The sequence below is a fragment of the Canis lupus genome, chromosome 30 (genome assembly GCF_003254725.2).
Source record: "Canis lupus dingo isolate Sandy chromosome 30, ASM325472v2, whole genome shotgun sequence".
NCBI classification, from domain to species: domain Eukaryota; kingdom Metazoa; phylum Chordata; class Mammalia; order Carnivora; family Canidae; genus Canis; species Canis lupus.
This window is the reverse complement of record NC_064272.1, coordinates 10568811-10584185: the sequence shown is the minus strand read 5'-3', so window position 1 is coordinate 10584185 and position 15375 is coordinate 10568811. Positions and strand designations below refer to the sequence as shown.

At 43.5% G+C, this 15375-nt stretch overlaps 1 protein-coding gene and 1 long non-coding RNA gene across 24 annotated transcripts in view; one reads left to right on the top strand and one right to left on the bottom strand.

Moving 5' to 3' along the window:
• The window catches only part of PPIP5K1 (diphosphoinositol pentakisphosphate kinase 1), a 46361-nt gene that overhangs the window by 11838 nt on the left and 19148 nt on the right, over positions 1–15375 (top strand). For 7 of the 23 annotated variants that reach the window (XM_049104255.1, XM_049104254.1, XM_049104262.1 and 4 more), the window contains 10 exons: positions 2869–3010; positions 3197–3420; positions 3690–3817; positions 4027–4141; positions 4311–4418; positions 5047–5163; positions 5319–5483; positions 7541–7690; positions 8312–8402; positions 11470–11595. In XM_049104255.1, the coding sequence (XP_048960212.1) occupies positions 2869–3010; positions 3197–3420; positions 3690–3817; positions 4027–4141; positions 4311–4418; positions 5047–5163; positions 5319–5483; positions 7541–7690; positions 8312–8402; positions 11470–11595 (1366 nt within the window). Of the gene's footprint in view, positions 1–2868; positions 3011–3196; positions 3421–3689; positions 3818–4026; positions 4142–4310; positions 4419–5046; positions 5164–5318; positions 5484–7540; positions 7691–8311; positions 8403–11469; positions 11596–12311; positions 12375–15375 lie in introns of all 23 variants that reach the window. The other 16 variants (XM_049104267.1, XM_049104266.1, XM_049104261.1 and 13 more) reach the window with 9 other exon arrangements.
• Positions 10452–14373, bottom strand: LOC112676046 (uncharacterized). Its single transcript, XR_003146259.3, has 2 exons — positions 14138–14373; positions 10452–10722 (listed from the first exon to the last, which is right to left on the bottom strand). It is a non-coding gene; the product is annotated as an uncharacterized LOC112676046 (long non-coding RNA).

The following is a 15375-nucleotide window of genomic DNA, read 5'->3' as shown; positions in this document are numbered from 1 at the left end:
ATGCACCGGGAGCCCGACGTGGGATTCGATCCCGGGTCTCCAGAATCGCGCCCTTGGCCAAAGGCAGGCGCCAAACCGCTGCGCCACCCAGGGATCCCTAATTATTATTTTTAAATTAGCTTATTTATTTTAGAGAGAGCACGCACATGTGCATGCGCTTCAGGGGAGGGGCAGGGGGAAATGGAGAATCTTTTAAGTAGACTGTGCTGAGCATGGAGCTCAACACGGTGCTCGATCTCACCACCCTGAGATCATGATCTAGCCAAAATCAAGAATTTCATACTTAACCAACTGCACCACCAAGGAGCCCCTATTTTTATGTCTCATGGTTGGGTTGTGATCCCGTGGTGGTGAGATTGAGCCCCATGTCAAGGAGTCTACTTTGAGATTCTCTCTCCCTTTCCATCTGCGCACCTGCTTGTGTGCACACTCTCTCTCTCTCAAAATATATAAAAATATTTTATTTTTAAGTAATCTCTACACCAAATGCGGGGCTCAAACTCATAACCCTGAAAGCAAGAGTTGCATGCTCCACCAACTGAGCCAGCCAGGTGCCCCCTTCCAAGCTCTTTTAAAGTGTAGACCCAGAGTTAGTTAATACAACATAATTTTGTGGTCTTGTTGTTATTTATTGGTTAAGCAGTCACAGGGCCAGTGCAGATTCTAGGCAAGGGGAAGATGACAAAGAATTAATGGTCATATTTAATTCACCATGAGAACTCTGGACTTGTACTACTTTTCTCCCATTTTACAGATGAGAAAACCTAGGCTCAGAAGAATTTAAGCAACCTTTCTAAGGTCACCCAGCTAGTATGAACCCAAATCGTCTAACCTGAGAGCCCAAGCTGTTAGCCACTACAGTGCAGTGCCTCATAGTATTAATTGTGGTGGGTGCCACTACCCAATGTCATCTTTTTTTCTGTGTATCGAGGCCATGACTGACTGGAGATCATATGTCAGACAGTGATTTTGTACTATCTTACCACTGATAGCTCATTTCTGATGAGTTCTTTTTTAAGAAAAAAAGTTTTTAAAATCATAGTACCACGTGAATCTTTTTAAAAAGATTTTTAAAATTATTATTATAAAGTAGTCTCTACACCCAACATGGGGCTTGAACTCACAACCTCGAGATCAAGAGTTGCATGCTTTACTGACTGAGCCAGTGAGGTGCCTCCCCACTTGAACCATGTATACTTAAAAGTGTACAGTTCAGTGGCATTTTATTCAAAGTATCATGTAACCATTTCTGATAGGTTCTTCAATGAGCTAAGTAGCTGTGCATATTACCTGGAGAATGGCATTTTTTGTGTTTTTCTCTGAGCAAGACTTGATAGGGGTAGGACCTTGCTCTCTTATGTTCCAATCCATTGCTCAATGTCAAATTCAAAAAGTTAAAGCACTTTTTTTTCTTCCTTGCTTCTTTTTGCTAGCAAAGACAGAACTTGTAAGGACTTAGGTCAGATGTGTGCATTCCACCCACAATCCTCTTTTCCTTTCCCCATTCTTCATTGACTCTCACTGTACTGAAAGCTTGAGCTGGAACCTAGCTCTGAGGCAGGACCTCTGCTCTAGGTCAAGGTAGCATTTTGTTAAGAGGAATAAGATTTTGTTATCTCTGTTGCCCAGTTGTGAAAACATTCTGTGGGGGTTTTGAAGGGCTTTGGTTTAATCTCTATTTCCCAACATTTTCTTTTCTTTTTTTTTCTTTTCTTTTCTTTTCTTTTCTTTTCTTTTCTTTTCTTTTCTTTTCTTTTCTTTTCTTTTCTTTCTTTTCTTTTCAAGAGAGAGAATGAGCATCCAAGTCAGGTGGGGGGATGGGTCAAAAGAGAGCAGAGTGAATCTCAAGCAGGTTCCATGCCCAGTGCAGAGCCCGACACTGGGCTTGATATCATGACTCTGAGATCATAACCTGAGCTGAATTCAAGAGTCTTAACTGACTGAGCCACTCAGGTACCCCTCCTCAGTAGTTTCCATATGTATTTTTATTTATTTTATTTATTTATTTTTTAAAGATTGTATCTATTTATTCACGAGATACAGAGAGAAAGGCAGAGACCTAGACAGAGGAAGAAGCAGGCTCCCTGCAGGGAGCCTGATTAGGTACTCAATCCCCAGACCTGGGATCACGCCTTGAGCGGCAGGCAGATGCTCAACCACTGAGCCATGCAGGTGTCCCTGTTTTATTTTTTTTAAGATTTCATTTATTTGAGAGAAAAGAGAGAGCGAGAGCAAGAGTACATGAATGGGGAGAGGAAGAGAGAAAATCCCAGGCAGGCTTCATGCCCAGCTCAGAGCCCAGTGAGAGGCTCGATTTCACCACCCTGAGACCATGACCCGACCCCAAACCAGGAGTTGGATGTTCAACTGACTGAGCCACCCAGGTGCTCTGACCTAGGTTCTTTTATTGGGGTGGGGGGAGTGCTTGGGTGGCTTGGTCAGTTAAGCATATGACTCTTGATTTTAGCTCAGGTCATGATCTCAGTATTTTGAGATTGAGTCCTGTGTCGGACTCTGTGCTGGACACAGAGCCTGCTTAAGATTCTCTCCCTCTGCCTCTTCCCCACCCTCTCTCTCCCTCTCTTTAAAAAAAAAAAAAAAAAAAAAAAAAGAAAGAAAGAAAGAAAGAACGAACCTAGGTTTTATTTCCTCTGGATTCCAGGACTTTGACCCTCAATCCTTCTTAGATGACTATGTGTTAAAGCAGTACCCTCATCCTAGAACTGATAGGAGCTATAGCCTAAGAATCCTTATTGGAGTGAGCCTACAAACAGATTTTACTTGCAGATAGAATCTGTATTTAGCTCACACGATTCTGGGCAATTGGCATGGAGCCTATCTTGCTTTTCATCTCTCTGTTCCTTATAGCTGGCTCCCACTGGAAGCACTTCCCTCCTAAACTCCATGGCTGTCATCCAGAATCCCGTGAAAGTCTGTGATCAGGTATTTGCCCTGATTGAAAACCTCACTCATCAGATCCGGGAACGGATGCAGGACCCCAAGTCTGTAGGTGGGTATGAATAGTACTATCTTCCCTTCAAGGTTTCAAGTATGGATGAGTTCCTTAGGTGCTCCTGTGTTCTCTCCTAAGTGTCTGAGGCAGGTGTTCTCATCCCTGATTCTACTTCAGATTTGTTAGAATCTTTTGTGAGAGATCAAATCTTTGGTTCTTTCTGACTGTGCATCTTCCTTCCAGACCTGCAACTCTACCATAGTGAGACACTAGAGCTCATGCTACAGCGTTGGAGCAAACTAGAGCGTGACTTTCGACAGAAGAGTGGGCGCTATGATATCAGTAAGATCCCTGATATCTATGACTGTGTCAAGTATGATGTGCAGCACAATGGGAGTCTGGGACTTCAAGGCACAGCAGAGTTGCTACGTCTCTCTAAAGCATTGGCTGATGTGGTCATTCCCCAGGTGTGTCTTATAGCCTAGGGATATGGGCACTGGGAGAGGAAGGGGAAAAAAGCAGGAAAGAGGGCTGGTGTGGGAACCAGGGGAAGGAAACTTAGACAAAGAATTAGTTGAGTTGCTATAATTCTCAGGCTCCACTCTGGCTCTGTTTAAGTGTAAGAGAAACCCTAGACCTGAGGTGGAAAGAAACATCATCATCTTGGGCCTAGGAGTATGAGGCAAGAGGGAAACAAGATTCACTGAGGTACTTATCCCTGGCCTGTGGCTCCTAGGAGTACGGGATCAGTCGGGAGGAGAAACTGGAAATTGCTGTGGGCTTCTGTCTTCCACTGTTGCGGAAAATACTACTTGACCTGCAGAGAACCCACGAGGATGAGTCTGTCAACAAGCTGCATCCCCTGTGAGGGAGGGATGGGAGGGGTGCTGGATGGAGGGAGGGACATGTCAGGGAGCCCTTGGGGGAATTCAGGCTGGGACAGCCTGGGGAACTGAGAATAGAAGGGATCCTTGGGTGGAAAGGAGAGAAGTGTTTGAGATGGGAGGAAGGAGTTTGTGGAGGGGTGGGAAGAGGATTATGTGACAATGTGAATAACTTAGCTCTTATCTCAGGTACTCCCGAGGGGTGCTCTCCCCAGGCCGCCATGTTCGAACACGTCTCTATTTCACCAGTGAAAGCCATGTCCACTCCCTACTCAGTGTCTTCCGTTATGGGGGACTTCTTGATGTAAGGATATTTCTTCCTTCAACCTATAAATGTTTTTTCCCCAGCATTCTTTTATTCTTCTCCTCATGTTTCTTTTTTACTGCAAGCTTTCTGTATTCTCTTGGTCTCCCTGCCCCTTCCCTGACTCCCTTGTCTTTGGGCATTAACTTTCCTCTTCTGTGCTTGGTAGGAGACCCAGGATGCACAATGGCAGAGAGCTTTGGCTTATCTCAGTGCCATTTCAGAGCTCAACTATATGACCCAGATTGTCATCATGCTTTATGAGGACAACACACGGGTGAGGAGATAACAGGATTGGGTGAGGAGGGTACCTCTTCTTTCTCCTCCTTCCCGTTTTAGAAAGAAACTTTCATATCCTGGTAATTTGTAGAATACAGTTAGGTGTGATACTTAAGCATAGCATGTCACAGAGCATCCAGGAGGTTCCTACTGGAACAGAAAAAGTGTTTTAGGATGGTGTTGAGCCAGAGAGATACCATAGAACATAGCTCTGCATTAGGGAGGGTATAGAATTTGGGATGATGTTATAATGAGTCTTTTTCCCTCAAACATTGTTATACCTTTTCCATCTGGCTCCACAAAGATATCTTTAAGTGTACTGCTATATGTCGTGTAGCAAAGCTGAATTTCTGTGGGAGATGGATGGAAAGAATTGTGGAACTGGGGGTTAGAAGGTCATGTGCGGTGGTGGATCTCAAATGGTGGAGGCGAGGGAATGAGGATCCTTTACCACTAGACTATAGTTAAGGGGAAGCTATAATAGTTTAGCCCCAGAGCGGCATAAAATACTTAAATCTCAGCCCTGGGATGATGTATCCTCTTGAGTTCCCCTCTATTGTCCCTGCATGGTCTTCTACCACCATATCCAACTTTTCCCATTGCCGCTTCATGTTGATGCCCCATAGGATCCCTTATCAGAGGAGCGGTTCCATGTGGAGCTACACTTTAGCCCTGGAGTGAAAGGTGTTGAGGAAGAAGGCAGTGCCCCAACTGGCTGTGGATTCCGTCCAGCTTCTTCTGAGGTGGGTCTGAGTGCTGGAATTTCAGATTAGAGGATTTAGGATCCAAGTGATGGGAAACTTAGAAGTGGTATAGGGAGGTAAAAGGATTGGGGAGTCTGGGATTAGGAGGCTGGAGGCCATTAACACCTTTCTGATCTGTGCCTGTTTTTGGGTAGAATGAAGAGATGAAAACAGACCAAGGCAGCATGGAGAACCTGTGCCCAGGGAAGGCATCAGATGAACCAGACCGGGCATTGCAGACTTCACCCCAGCCCCTTGAGGGCCCTGGCCTCCCAAGGAGATCACCCCTCATTCGTAATCGGAAAGCTGGTTCCATGGAGGTAATGGGAGGGCTTGGGAGAAAGAAGTGGTGGAATTGCTCATAGAACAATATTCATGAATCCTCTGAATCCCCCTGGGGGATTCTTGGGACCTTAAGCAGAGTCCTTCTGTCCCTGGTGGATATGTTTTACTTAATTTCTCTTTCACAGCAGGTCTCCCAATAAAGCTCCTTTAAGCTGGTTCCTACTTCTGAGATTAAAGAGATACCAGTGAGAGATGCCTGAGAGTTAGGGTTTTAAGAGATGAGATTGGGGAGGAGGCCTCTGGATGAACTCGAAAAGGCTATTTTTAAAAAGGAAATATAGTGGAAACAACATGAACTCTGGGCTAAACTCCCAGTCCAACACTTAAAAGCTGTGTGACCTTGGACAGGTAACTTTTCCAAGCCTGTTTTTTTCATCTATGAAACACAAGCAATATCCCACATATAGATGCTCAGTAAACAGTAACTATAATATTAAAATGATTGTTATTAAGGACCAGACTCTTTCCATCTCTTTGTTGCCTTGGGTAAAAATTATAGCTCAGACAGGAGCAGTTACATGAAACTTTAATTTCATCCCTCTAGGGTTATCTGCACTCATCTCAGAAAGGGAAGCAAGTCTGGATGTCTTTCTGTCTTCCCTCTATTCTGATGAGGAGGTTTATTGGCCTGGGCTTATTTGTCTCTATTTTTGGAGTTTGTCTCTAGGCCTGGTTCTAGTTCTCTAGCCTAGAGGGAGGAACTGTAGTAGATGTTACATTGTGTCCAGCTAACTGTGCTGCTGTTTTTGTTCAGGTCTTTTTTCCTGGAAAGATTTTTTCCCTCTTTGGCTCAATGACACTCTTTTGACCCCATGATTTATCCCTGTCTCAGGGGCTCTGACTGTCTGACTTGGGTCCTGCTTTGACAAATAAATGTGTTCACCTGGCTCTGTACCAGCTCTCTGTCTTTTTTTTTGTTTTTTTTTTTTTAAAGATTTTATTTATTCAGGAGAGACACACAGAGAGAGAGAGGCAGAGACGCAGGCAGAGGGAGAAGCAGGCTCCACACAGGGAGCCCGATGTGAGACTCAATCCCGGGTCTCCAGGATCAGGCCCTGGGCTGAAGGCGGCGCTAAACTGCTGAGCCATCTGGGCTGCCCCCAGCTCTCTGTCTTAAAGAAATTGTTCTTTCATTTTAGGACTATCTCAGAAGAATCTGTAACTAGCTTACATAGGTTCAGCCAAAGGTTTATAGTTCAGATTTTGGAGAAAGCTGAGAAGATAAACTGTACTTTGTTTTGGACTTATTCTTTTCTTCCTGATGATTTTACGGTAGGTTTGACATTATGAATACTCAGAGCTTCTTTAGGTGGGGTATGCATCATTTTCTCTTTAAGGTGTAAGTTAACTTGGTGTCCATAGTACACTAGTACCCTACAGACTCACATGGGTATAGATTAAATAGACAAGAATGACATACAATCTTCCATTAATAAACTGCTTCTCCACATCTAAATGTCTTCCCCATTCACATGGTCTGCCAGTGTCTCTAGTACTGTTGTGCTTAACTCTATTTTTCCTTCTGGTTTAATCAGTCAAGAGACAGGCAAAGCAGAGCTCTCTGTGTATCATCTCTCAGACTTTATGAGTTGGCTTTTTTTCTTTCAGGCCTATAGGAAGCTTCCTGTTGTAATCACATTCCTTCCTTTTAGTTTCTAGTGTTACTTATACCATGGCTCATCCAGGATGATGGTTGCCGAAAATATGCTCCTCAGCTTTGCAAGAAAATCTTCTCTCTACTCCTTGGTCACACAGCCTTTTAATATTAATATTTCCTTTCCTTATTCTATAGGTATAGGCGTTGGTATTCTTATTCTTATCAACTACAACCCTTCCTCCTATCCCTTCTTCTCTTGTCATCTCATATTTTTGGACAGTTTAAAATACAGAATCTGTGACCTTCATAGCAGCTGTGCCCTAGGTGATCGTCCTCTTCAGGCCTATAACTAGCTCTGCCCAATGGGCACTGGGACTTTTGGGAGCCTGGGAGTTAAAGGAGCTGTGACCGGCTTTCCACCCGGTCTGATTGCAGGTCATGAACATGCAGTGCACGGGGAACCTGGACCTGATCCCCTTGCGGGGACGGCGCCGCAGGAGGTCAGGAGACCTCCCCAGGCCTTCCCCAGCCATCGGCCTACAGCCCCGGGCTGTGTCCACCACTCACCTGGCATCCTGCACACAGGTGTCCCTCCCAACTTCATCTTCCTTTCCTGCCTCTGTCTTTGCCTTTTGGGACCTAGGGACTCAGAATACTATCTGCGGGTGGTGGAGTATATATTGGGGTCTGTGTGATTAGGCTCTTGTAGCCTTTTTAGAAATCTGTTTCATGTCTCCAGATATGGAAGGGAGAGTTTCTTGATACAGATAAGAAACTGAGTGTGGTTGCCATAACTACAGCTGTCCCATGAAAAGAGAAGAGGGTAGCCAGACTTTACTTCTTATCATGACTCATTTATTGTGATTGGCTTTGAGTCCTGTGGAGGGATAGAAAAGATTAAGGAACCCTGCTTTGCTGAGAACTGAGAATGGTTGAATAATGATTTCTCAGATTTTGGATAGAAGGGCTGTGCGGACAGGCATCTTGGATATACAAGTGCCTTCTGGTATATAGGATTTCCTGGACAGTTCCCTCTGCAAAGTATACTCTCCATTCCCTTTTCATTTTTCTTCCCCCATAAAAATCCTTTGGTTCTTCCAAACTTTCTGACTTTTCTTGGCTTTATAGGGGCAGGAATTCGGGACCTGGGTTTTAGACTTCTTGGTTGAGGTGGCAAAATGGTAATATAGAATCCTTGTTCTCCAGGTGCTTTCTGAGACTTCATCCTCAAGGCCTGGTAGCTACCGGCTCTTTTCATCTGCACGGCCACCAACAGAGATGAAGCAGAGTGGCCTAGGTATGGTTTTCCAGCATTTCACCTGTTGTTGGGAAAGGGTGTCTGTCTGTTCTTCAGGGTTTTCTTGTGGGGAAACCTTAGTCACGGGTGTTGGGGTCATCTAGTCAGTGGAATTGTTGGGTGGGGCTAGGGAGGATGAATTGGGAAAAGCCATGTTTAGGTGCGAATTTTGATCCCAGATGATTGTTTTCATTCCAGGAAGGTGTTTGTCTTTTGGTTTTTTCACCAACCCCCATTTCTCTGGCTCAAGGGCATTTTTCTGGCTTCCCCTCCCATTCCTTTCTGTCCTCCCGGTCTAGCCCAGACCTTAAGGGACCATGGAGACTCTGATACTTCAGAGTTATCAGAGACGAAACTATAAATAGAGGTACTTGTGACCTCCTCATAAGTGTCCTATTCCTCATTTGGAGAACTTGTGCCATGTCTTCCTTGAGACCTATGTTTATTGTATCCCTGCTCTGGCCCCTCCTACCTCCATGCCCTCTCCTTCATCCTCTCCTAATTCTGTAATTTTTTTTCCTTCCTTCCTTCCTGAAAATTGAGGGACATATCTGAGACTGGTGTAGTGGCAGAGGCTTCTCTCAGGACTTTGAGGGAATGTCTCTTGATTTTTTTGATTCCTGGAGAGGGGTGGAGAACATCATTCAACCTTTCCTAAGAACACAGACTGCAGGAAGGACCAAGCCTCAGAGGGTATTGTATTCTTTGGGAGTGGGGAGTGGTCCTCGGGAGGGGCTATCTTTGAATATAGGGCCTTATGAGCCAGTAAGTAAAACTGGCAATTAGAGACAATTGTGTGGGGTCTGGACTTGGTCCTCTGGCTTCTATCTTGTCCTATTATTCTCTCTATTTAGCTCCTTTCATTTTTCTGTTACTTTTGTCCTTGGCACCCAATGTCTTGGCCGCAAAATGGTTAGCTTTTGGACTAGCAAGGGGGAGAAAAGTTTTGTTAACTTTCCCAGCTAATTTTATGGGAGTAGGTTGCCTTCTAGATCCCTGAAATGAGGTAGACGGTTTGGGACATGAAAAATAACTGACAAACATATAGATATGTGACATGGACTTCTCTTCCTAGAAGTTTCAATAAAGAATAGGTTTCAGATAAGCTGGAAATGAGGATAGATGTGTCTGGTCCAGTTAAGTAGGAATGATATCAGAATAAGACAGAAGTATGAGCATGGGACTGGTTGACAGATGGTGGTGGTAAGGTAGGCACTATGCTCTGAGATGATCCAAGGACAGGACAGGGCAGGATTGGCAGGACCGCACCAGAAAATTATTTAGTGAGGGAAGTAAATGTAGAATGATTTGAGTGGTCTGGGATAAAGCCAGCTAGTTTCAGCTTCTCTGAAGAAAAGTAGATAGATTTAACAGCCTTTATTTCTCTCAGGAACCCCATTCTAGAGCCTATTTACACATGGAAGGTAGGAGAAGTTGCATAGAGCAGCAATCTTGAATTCCAAAATACTTGCTATCTGAGCTTTCTTGATTTCTATAGTGACCTTGAAATACTGGGATCCCTGAAACCATGGCCCTTTCTTTGTAGGCTCAAAGGAAGTTGACCTTTTTTCCCATTCTGTCCATCTCTGCTATGTTAAGTTCCCAAGCCAAACCCAGGTTCTTGGCTAAGATGAATTTGGAAGTAGAAAGCCAAATCCCATAAACTTGGGTATCAGTCTTGTTTCTTCCTTCCCACTCTGTCCTCATGAGCTATGGTAGGAATGGGGGCTATGGAGTTCCAACTCTATTCTCAATCGTATTTGAAACATTGACTGGTTTATTTGCTTCAGAGATTTTTAAAGTTTTATTTACTCCTCTGATTGGCAATAGAGTTCCCTTTGCTTTCTTCGAACTTGTATGTGTAGGCATCTGGCTTTGAGCATAGGGCTTATAAGGCAATAAACTTTTGAAAGCACAAAAAACATGGCTTTTTATTGTTTCCTATTTACCAGGTCCTCCTTCTTAATAGGGTCCTCAGCATATAGTAGGCATGCCCTCCATATAATCACCTCATTCCTCACATGTCTTTCAATTTATGTCCATCTTCACTTCAGAAACAATGCTCTGTTTCTTCTTGATGAAAATATACTTTTTTTTTTTCCTAACCAAACACAGTTCATCTTCAGAATCAGGAGACCTGAATTCCATTCTAGCTTAGCTTCTAACGAACTATATGAGCTTGAGCAAATGAGATCCATTTTGAATCTCAGTTTCTTTATCTCTAAAATGAGAAGATTATACTGCATGATCTTTGAGTCCATTCCAGCTTTAAAAATTCAGTGAGTCTCCTACCTTTTTTCTTGAGAAAAGTAAAAAAGGCCTGAAGAGAGAGAGAAAGAAGGGAATGTTGGATTAAAAATTTAGGAGGAATTGGAAGAACTTAGGAGGAATTAGAACTTATGTGTACTTGGAATTTGAGCTAGGTGCTCAAAACTTAGTCTCTGGTTTCAGTCAAAGTTCTTTCCTTCTTTTTTTTTTAAAAAAAAGATTTTATTTATTCATGAGAGACACAGAGAGAGGCAGAGACATAGGCAGAGGGAGAAGCAGGTTCCCCACAGGGAGCCCAATGTGGGACTCGATCCCAGGACCCCAGGATCACACCCTGAGCCAAAGGCAGACACTTAACCACTGAGCCACCTAGGTGCCCCCAAAGTTCTTTCTTTCTAAATCTATAAGGGACTATATTTCTTGGTTCTTCAAACTGTATATAAGGGTAAGGAGCAATGAATTAAATCTAGGGAAATCTAGGGAGATCTACCTTTTAGCATTTCCAAGATGTACCTGGAGAGCATAGTCTACCCCTTTCAGTAACTTTGAGTCCCCTAATATGACTAACCCTGTATTTGTAGTGGCCTTTTTTAGCTACCATGTAGATCTTCTGCAAAATCCCTACCTTGCTTGCCCAGTGTAGCTATGGACAATAGTGAAATCTGTGTGTAGTGGCCACATAGTGATGGCTCTGAGTGACTATGTGAGTGTGTGTCTTCTTGTGTCATGTGAAGTTACGTGTACTTCTGTGTGGTAATTACAGCTTTGTGTGGCTACTAATGCACTCCCGGCCTTGCAGGCTCTCAGTGCACAGGGCTGTTCAGCACCACAGTGCTGGGTGGCTCTTCCAGCGCCCCGAATCTTCAGGACTACGCCCGCAGCCATGGCAAAAAGCTACCACCTGCCAGTCTGAAGCACCGAGATGGTATGTGGGTGGGTTTTGGGGGGCAACTTTTTTCCTCATTTGTCCCACAGCACAGACACAGCTCAAGAACCATTCGTACTTAAGAAGGCACTGACACTGGCCTTATAACAAGTTTTCTTCATCAATTATAGAGGGGAGAAGGAACCAAGACCCCATCCACCCCTCCATTTGCATTCTGTCTCAGTGCAATAAATACTACTTATTTATGCTTATCCCTTCATAATCTCCCACATATAGCCCTGCTGCATCAATTTACTCCACCTTTATATTCTTTCCTGGATTCTGGCCTGTAGGAGTAAGGACCAAAGAGGATGATCCATGATCAGGAAAAATGCAGTGGAGTGTTGATTAAAATCTAGGAAATCAGGGATGGGGAAGTTGCTCAGCCAAGGCAGGAAAGATGATGTGGAAAGAGATTGGGGGAAGGGATGAAAGTTTTTTTTACAGATTTTATTTCCAAATGACCAGAAAGAGGATGTGGTGGTGAAATTAGGGTCATCTTTGTGGGGCTGTATTGTGGTAGAGATGACACATAGATGCCTACAAGGAGATTATACCAAAGGAAAAGATTGAAACATGGTAGTCAGGAATCTAAGGGGTGGAGTGGGAGCAGGTCATATACTAACTATAAAGAACATAGTATATTGCGGGCAAATTCCAGAGCAGAGGGTGGGGACAGGGGTGGGTATAATCCCCATGATGTCTTTTCTCCCCAGAGCTCTTGTTTGTCCCGGCCGTAAAACGATTTTCTGTGTCGTTTGCAAAGCATCCGACTAACGGTACGTTTGCTTCTGACTCAACATCATTCCCCCTCATCATGTCACCTCCAGACACTTAACCTCTGAGTTCTGACACTGACTTTGCTTCTGCCTTCCACTATGTTGACAACGTGTTGTCTCTGAATGAACCACTCACTAAGTGTCCCTCCTGGGGCATACCCTTTGTTGTGACAAACTTTAGTCTTGGCTGTAGTCTGGCTGCCCTATCTGTGTGGCAACTCAGGGACGTATGTCCATGATCACCATTATCACCATCCTGTCACTTTTTTTAGCATCATCTCTAGAACATTAATTAAACCGTTCCCTTTCCCATCACATGACTGCTGGGCTTTGTACAAATATAACAGTGGTTCTCCTTCATAGGAAGAGAATAGTATTTCTTGGATTATCTCCATGTCTTCTTTCCCCCTCCCCCCTCCCCCCTCCACCACTCCTCAGCTTATACAATTTTGATCTTCCTGTTTTTTCTCCAATTCTTTGTTGGAGTGAATGACTAATTTGTTTTTCTTATGGAGCAATGCTGCTGCATTTCCCAGTTCCTATGCATACACCTAAGGGTGCTGGTCTTGAGTTCATAGTTTTCCATTGCCATATTCCTATCTCCTGTCATTGTGTGTACTTTATGTGGCTCCTGTGCTCCTGACATATGCTTTATGTTACTACTAACTTAGGGCCTGGGTCTAGAAAACAGGAGCCCAGATTGATTTGGGATGAAGAAAGACAGGGGTAGGAGGCCGTAGGTAAAGGAAAAAGGATTGTACCTTGAGTTATGCAACACGAGTTACAACACAGTTTCCCTGTAGCCCCAGCCTATCTAAGATGCTGCTATCTCAAAGAAGCTTGAAGTGAAGATTGAGATGTCTCCTGGGAATTCTGGGTGTGCTTAGGAATGAATAATGTTTCAAAAATATTGAAGAACTGGTCTGGCCATACTAAAGTGGGAGAGTTTATATATCTGTGTAAACCAAAAACTGAAGGGCAATGGTCTCTTTGTAGGGCATAGCAGGGGAACCCAGGGCTTACTTCCTGTTTTATCCTTTATATTATTGGTTTCTCTCTGCCTTGTATCTTGTTTTCAAGGTAAATCCAACTTTCTTATACATGGTTTTCTTCTGTCCAAGAACTAAGTCTCTCTAAAGAAGATAAAATTAGCCTGGTTTCCTGGCTGGAAAAACCTCCTTAGCCAGTGGCAACTGCTAGATTTTAGCTCATTTAGGCCATACCTCTCTACTAGGCACTGCTGAAATTTTCCTAGGTGGACTACCCTATACTTGCTCAGTTTATAATCCCACCTCCACCCTGGCTCCCATTTGTGCCTGTGAAGGAGTACCCCTTACAGAGTGGCATGGCTCTACCTATACATCTAGCTTCAAATTCTTCTGGCCTTCATATGCCATAGTCCTCTCCATAATAGAACCTCACGCACCAATCCCAACAGCCTGGGTCTTGGACTTAAGAGATGTGTTACTTAGAGTATAGAACATAGAACTATGTTTTATGCTCTAAGAATTTGGGAATTTGGGGCCCTGAAATCAAAGTTACATCACTGATCTCTTAGTTCCTAGGCTTTGTGAGAAAAGATCCATATCTATAAAACATATCCTTAAACCTGTTTCTAGTTACCTGAGGCCTTGAGTAGCAGCCTCACCAGTTAAAAAAGAGAAGAATTAATTCTACCAAAAGGAAGAGAGGAAGAAAGACTTGGATAATTCAGATAGAGTGCAGGAGAGTAAATTCAAGATCTTCTCTGACTCCCTACATACTTTATCAGGGGTCTTCTGGCCATTGTTCCTCTTGTACTTGAGTTTGGAGGCTAACATATTTGAGAAGCTGAATCTGGGATCTTCCTGATGGTAACAGGAGAAATTTGGAGGTGTTGTGTCTCTTGCTGAAGTTTACCTAGATTGAATTTGTCCCTTAGGACAATATGAAGGCTCTATCCCATGTCAAATCTTGCTTGACTGACCTAGCAATTACAGAGTAGATGCTCTGTCTATAATTGGTTATGGCAGGTTAGTGACAACAGTATGCCACTCTACTGTCCCATCATCACTGTCTCCTTCTGTGATGTCTCACTTTGAAATAGCAGCTGGAAAACCTGGACCTAGCTTTTGAAAGGAGGCAAGGCAGTGCTGACTCCTTACCTTAACGAAAGAACATCTCTCAGCCATCCCTGCCTCTATTCCTGATAAGCTTCTGTCACATCCTGTGACCACACTGAGTATGCAAGTATGGCCCATTCCTAAACTACACACTGAACTCGCCAAAGGAAACTAATATAGTGGGAAAGAGATTGTGGTTCAACCTCATCCTGAATATTAGAGTACCTATTGGATTTACCAAGCCCAGTATATTCTAGAGTACAGTTAGAACCTAGGTAGAGTTGAAACTGCTCCTGAGTTTCAGACGGAGGTCTCTGGAAACCATAGTCTCATAAGATCACTCTGTAGAACCACTTCTGGTCTGGGAGTTCTGAGCAGTCATCTTTAGCTACCTTGACTTACCATCTCTATACCGATGTCCTGTCATCAGGTTTTAAGACCCGATACCTTTTTCTTAGGATCTTTTTCTGTTTTTCCTATGCCCCTTTACACATGCCTTTAACTGCCTTCAAGCTTTTACAGTTGAATTGCATATATCCACAAAGTTTGCCAAGCAGCTAAAACTGCAAAGTGGTTCAAGATTGAAGCTTTCCATTCACCAGCTGAACAAAGTTAAACTCACCAGCAGTGGGAGAAAATACAAAATTATCTAACTATTTTTGGCTTTTGTAGTGGATACAGTGTCCCCCCGAAACCTGAGATTTATGCAAACATTTTTTAAAAATCTGTATATTTGGGTAAGAGTAAAAGCTGATTAGTCAATGTCATTTTCACACATTGATTCTGTTTTTTGCATACTCTGTTTTAAAAGACCTTCATACTTGGTGTTCTGTCAATCTCCTTTGCCATCTACCTAACACCAGCCCTGTTTATGGCTATTTTATAGAGTCTGGTCCAGA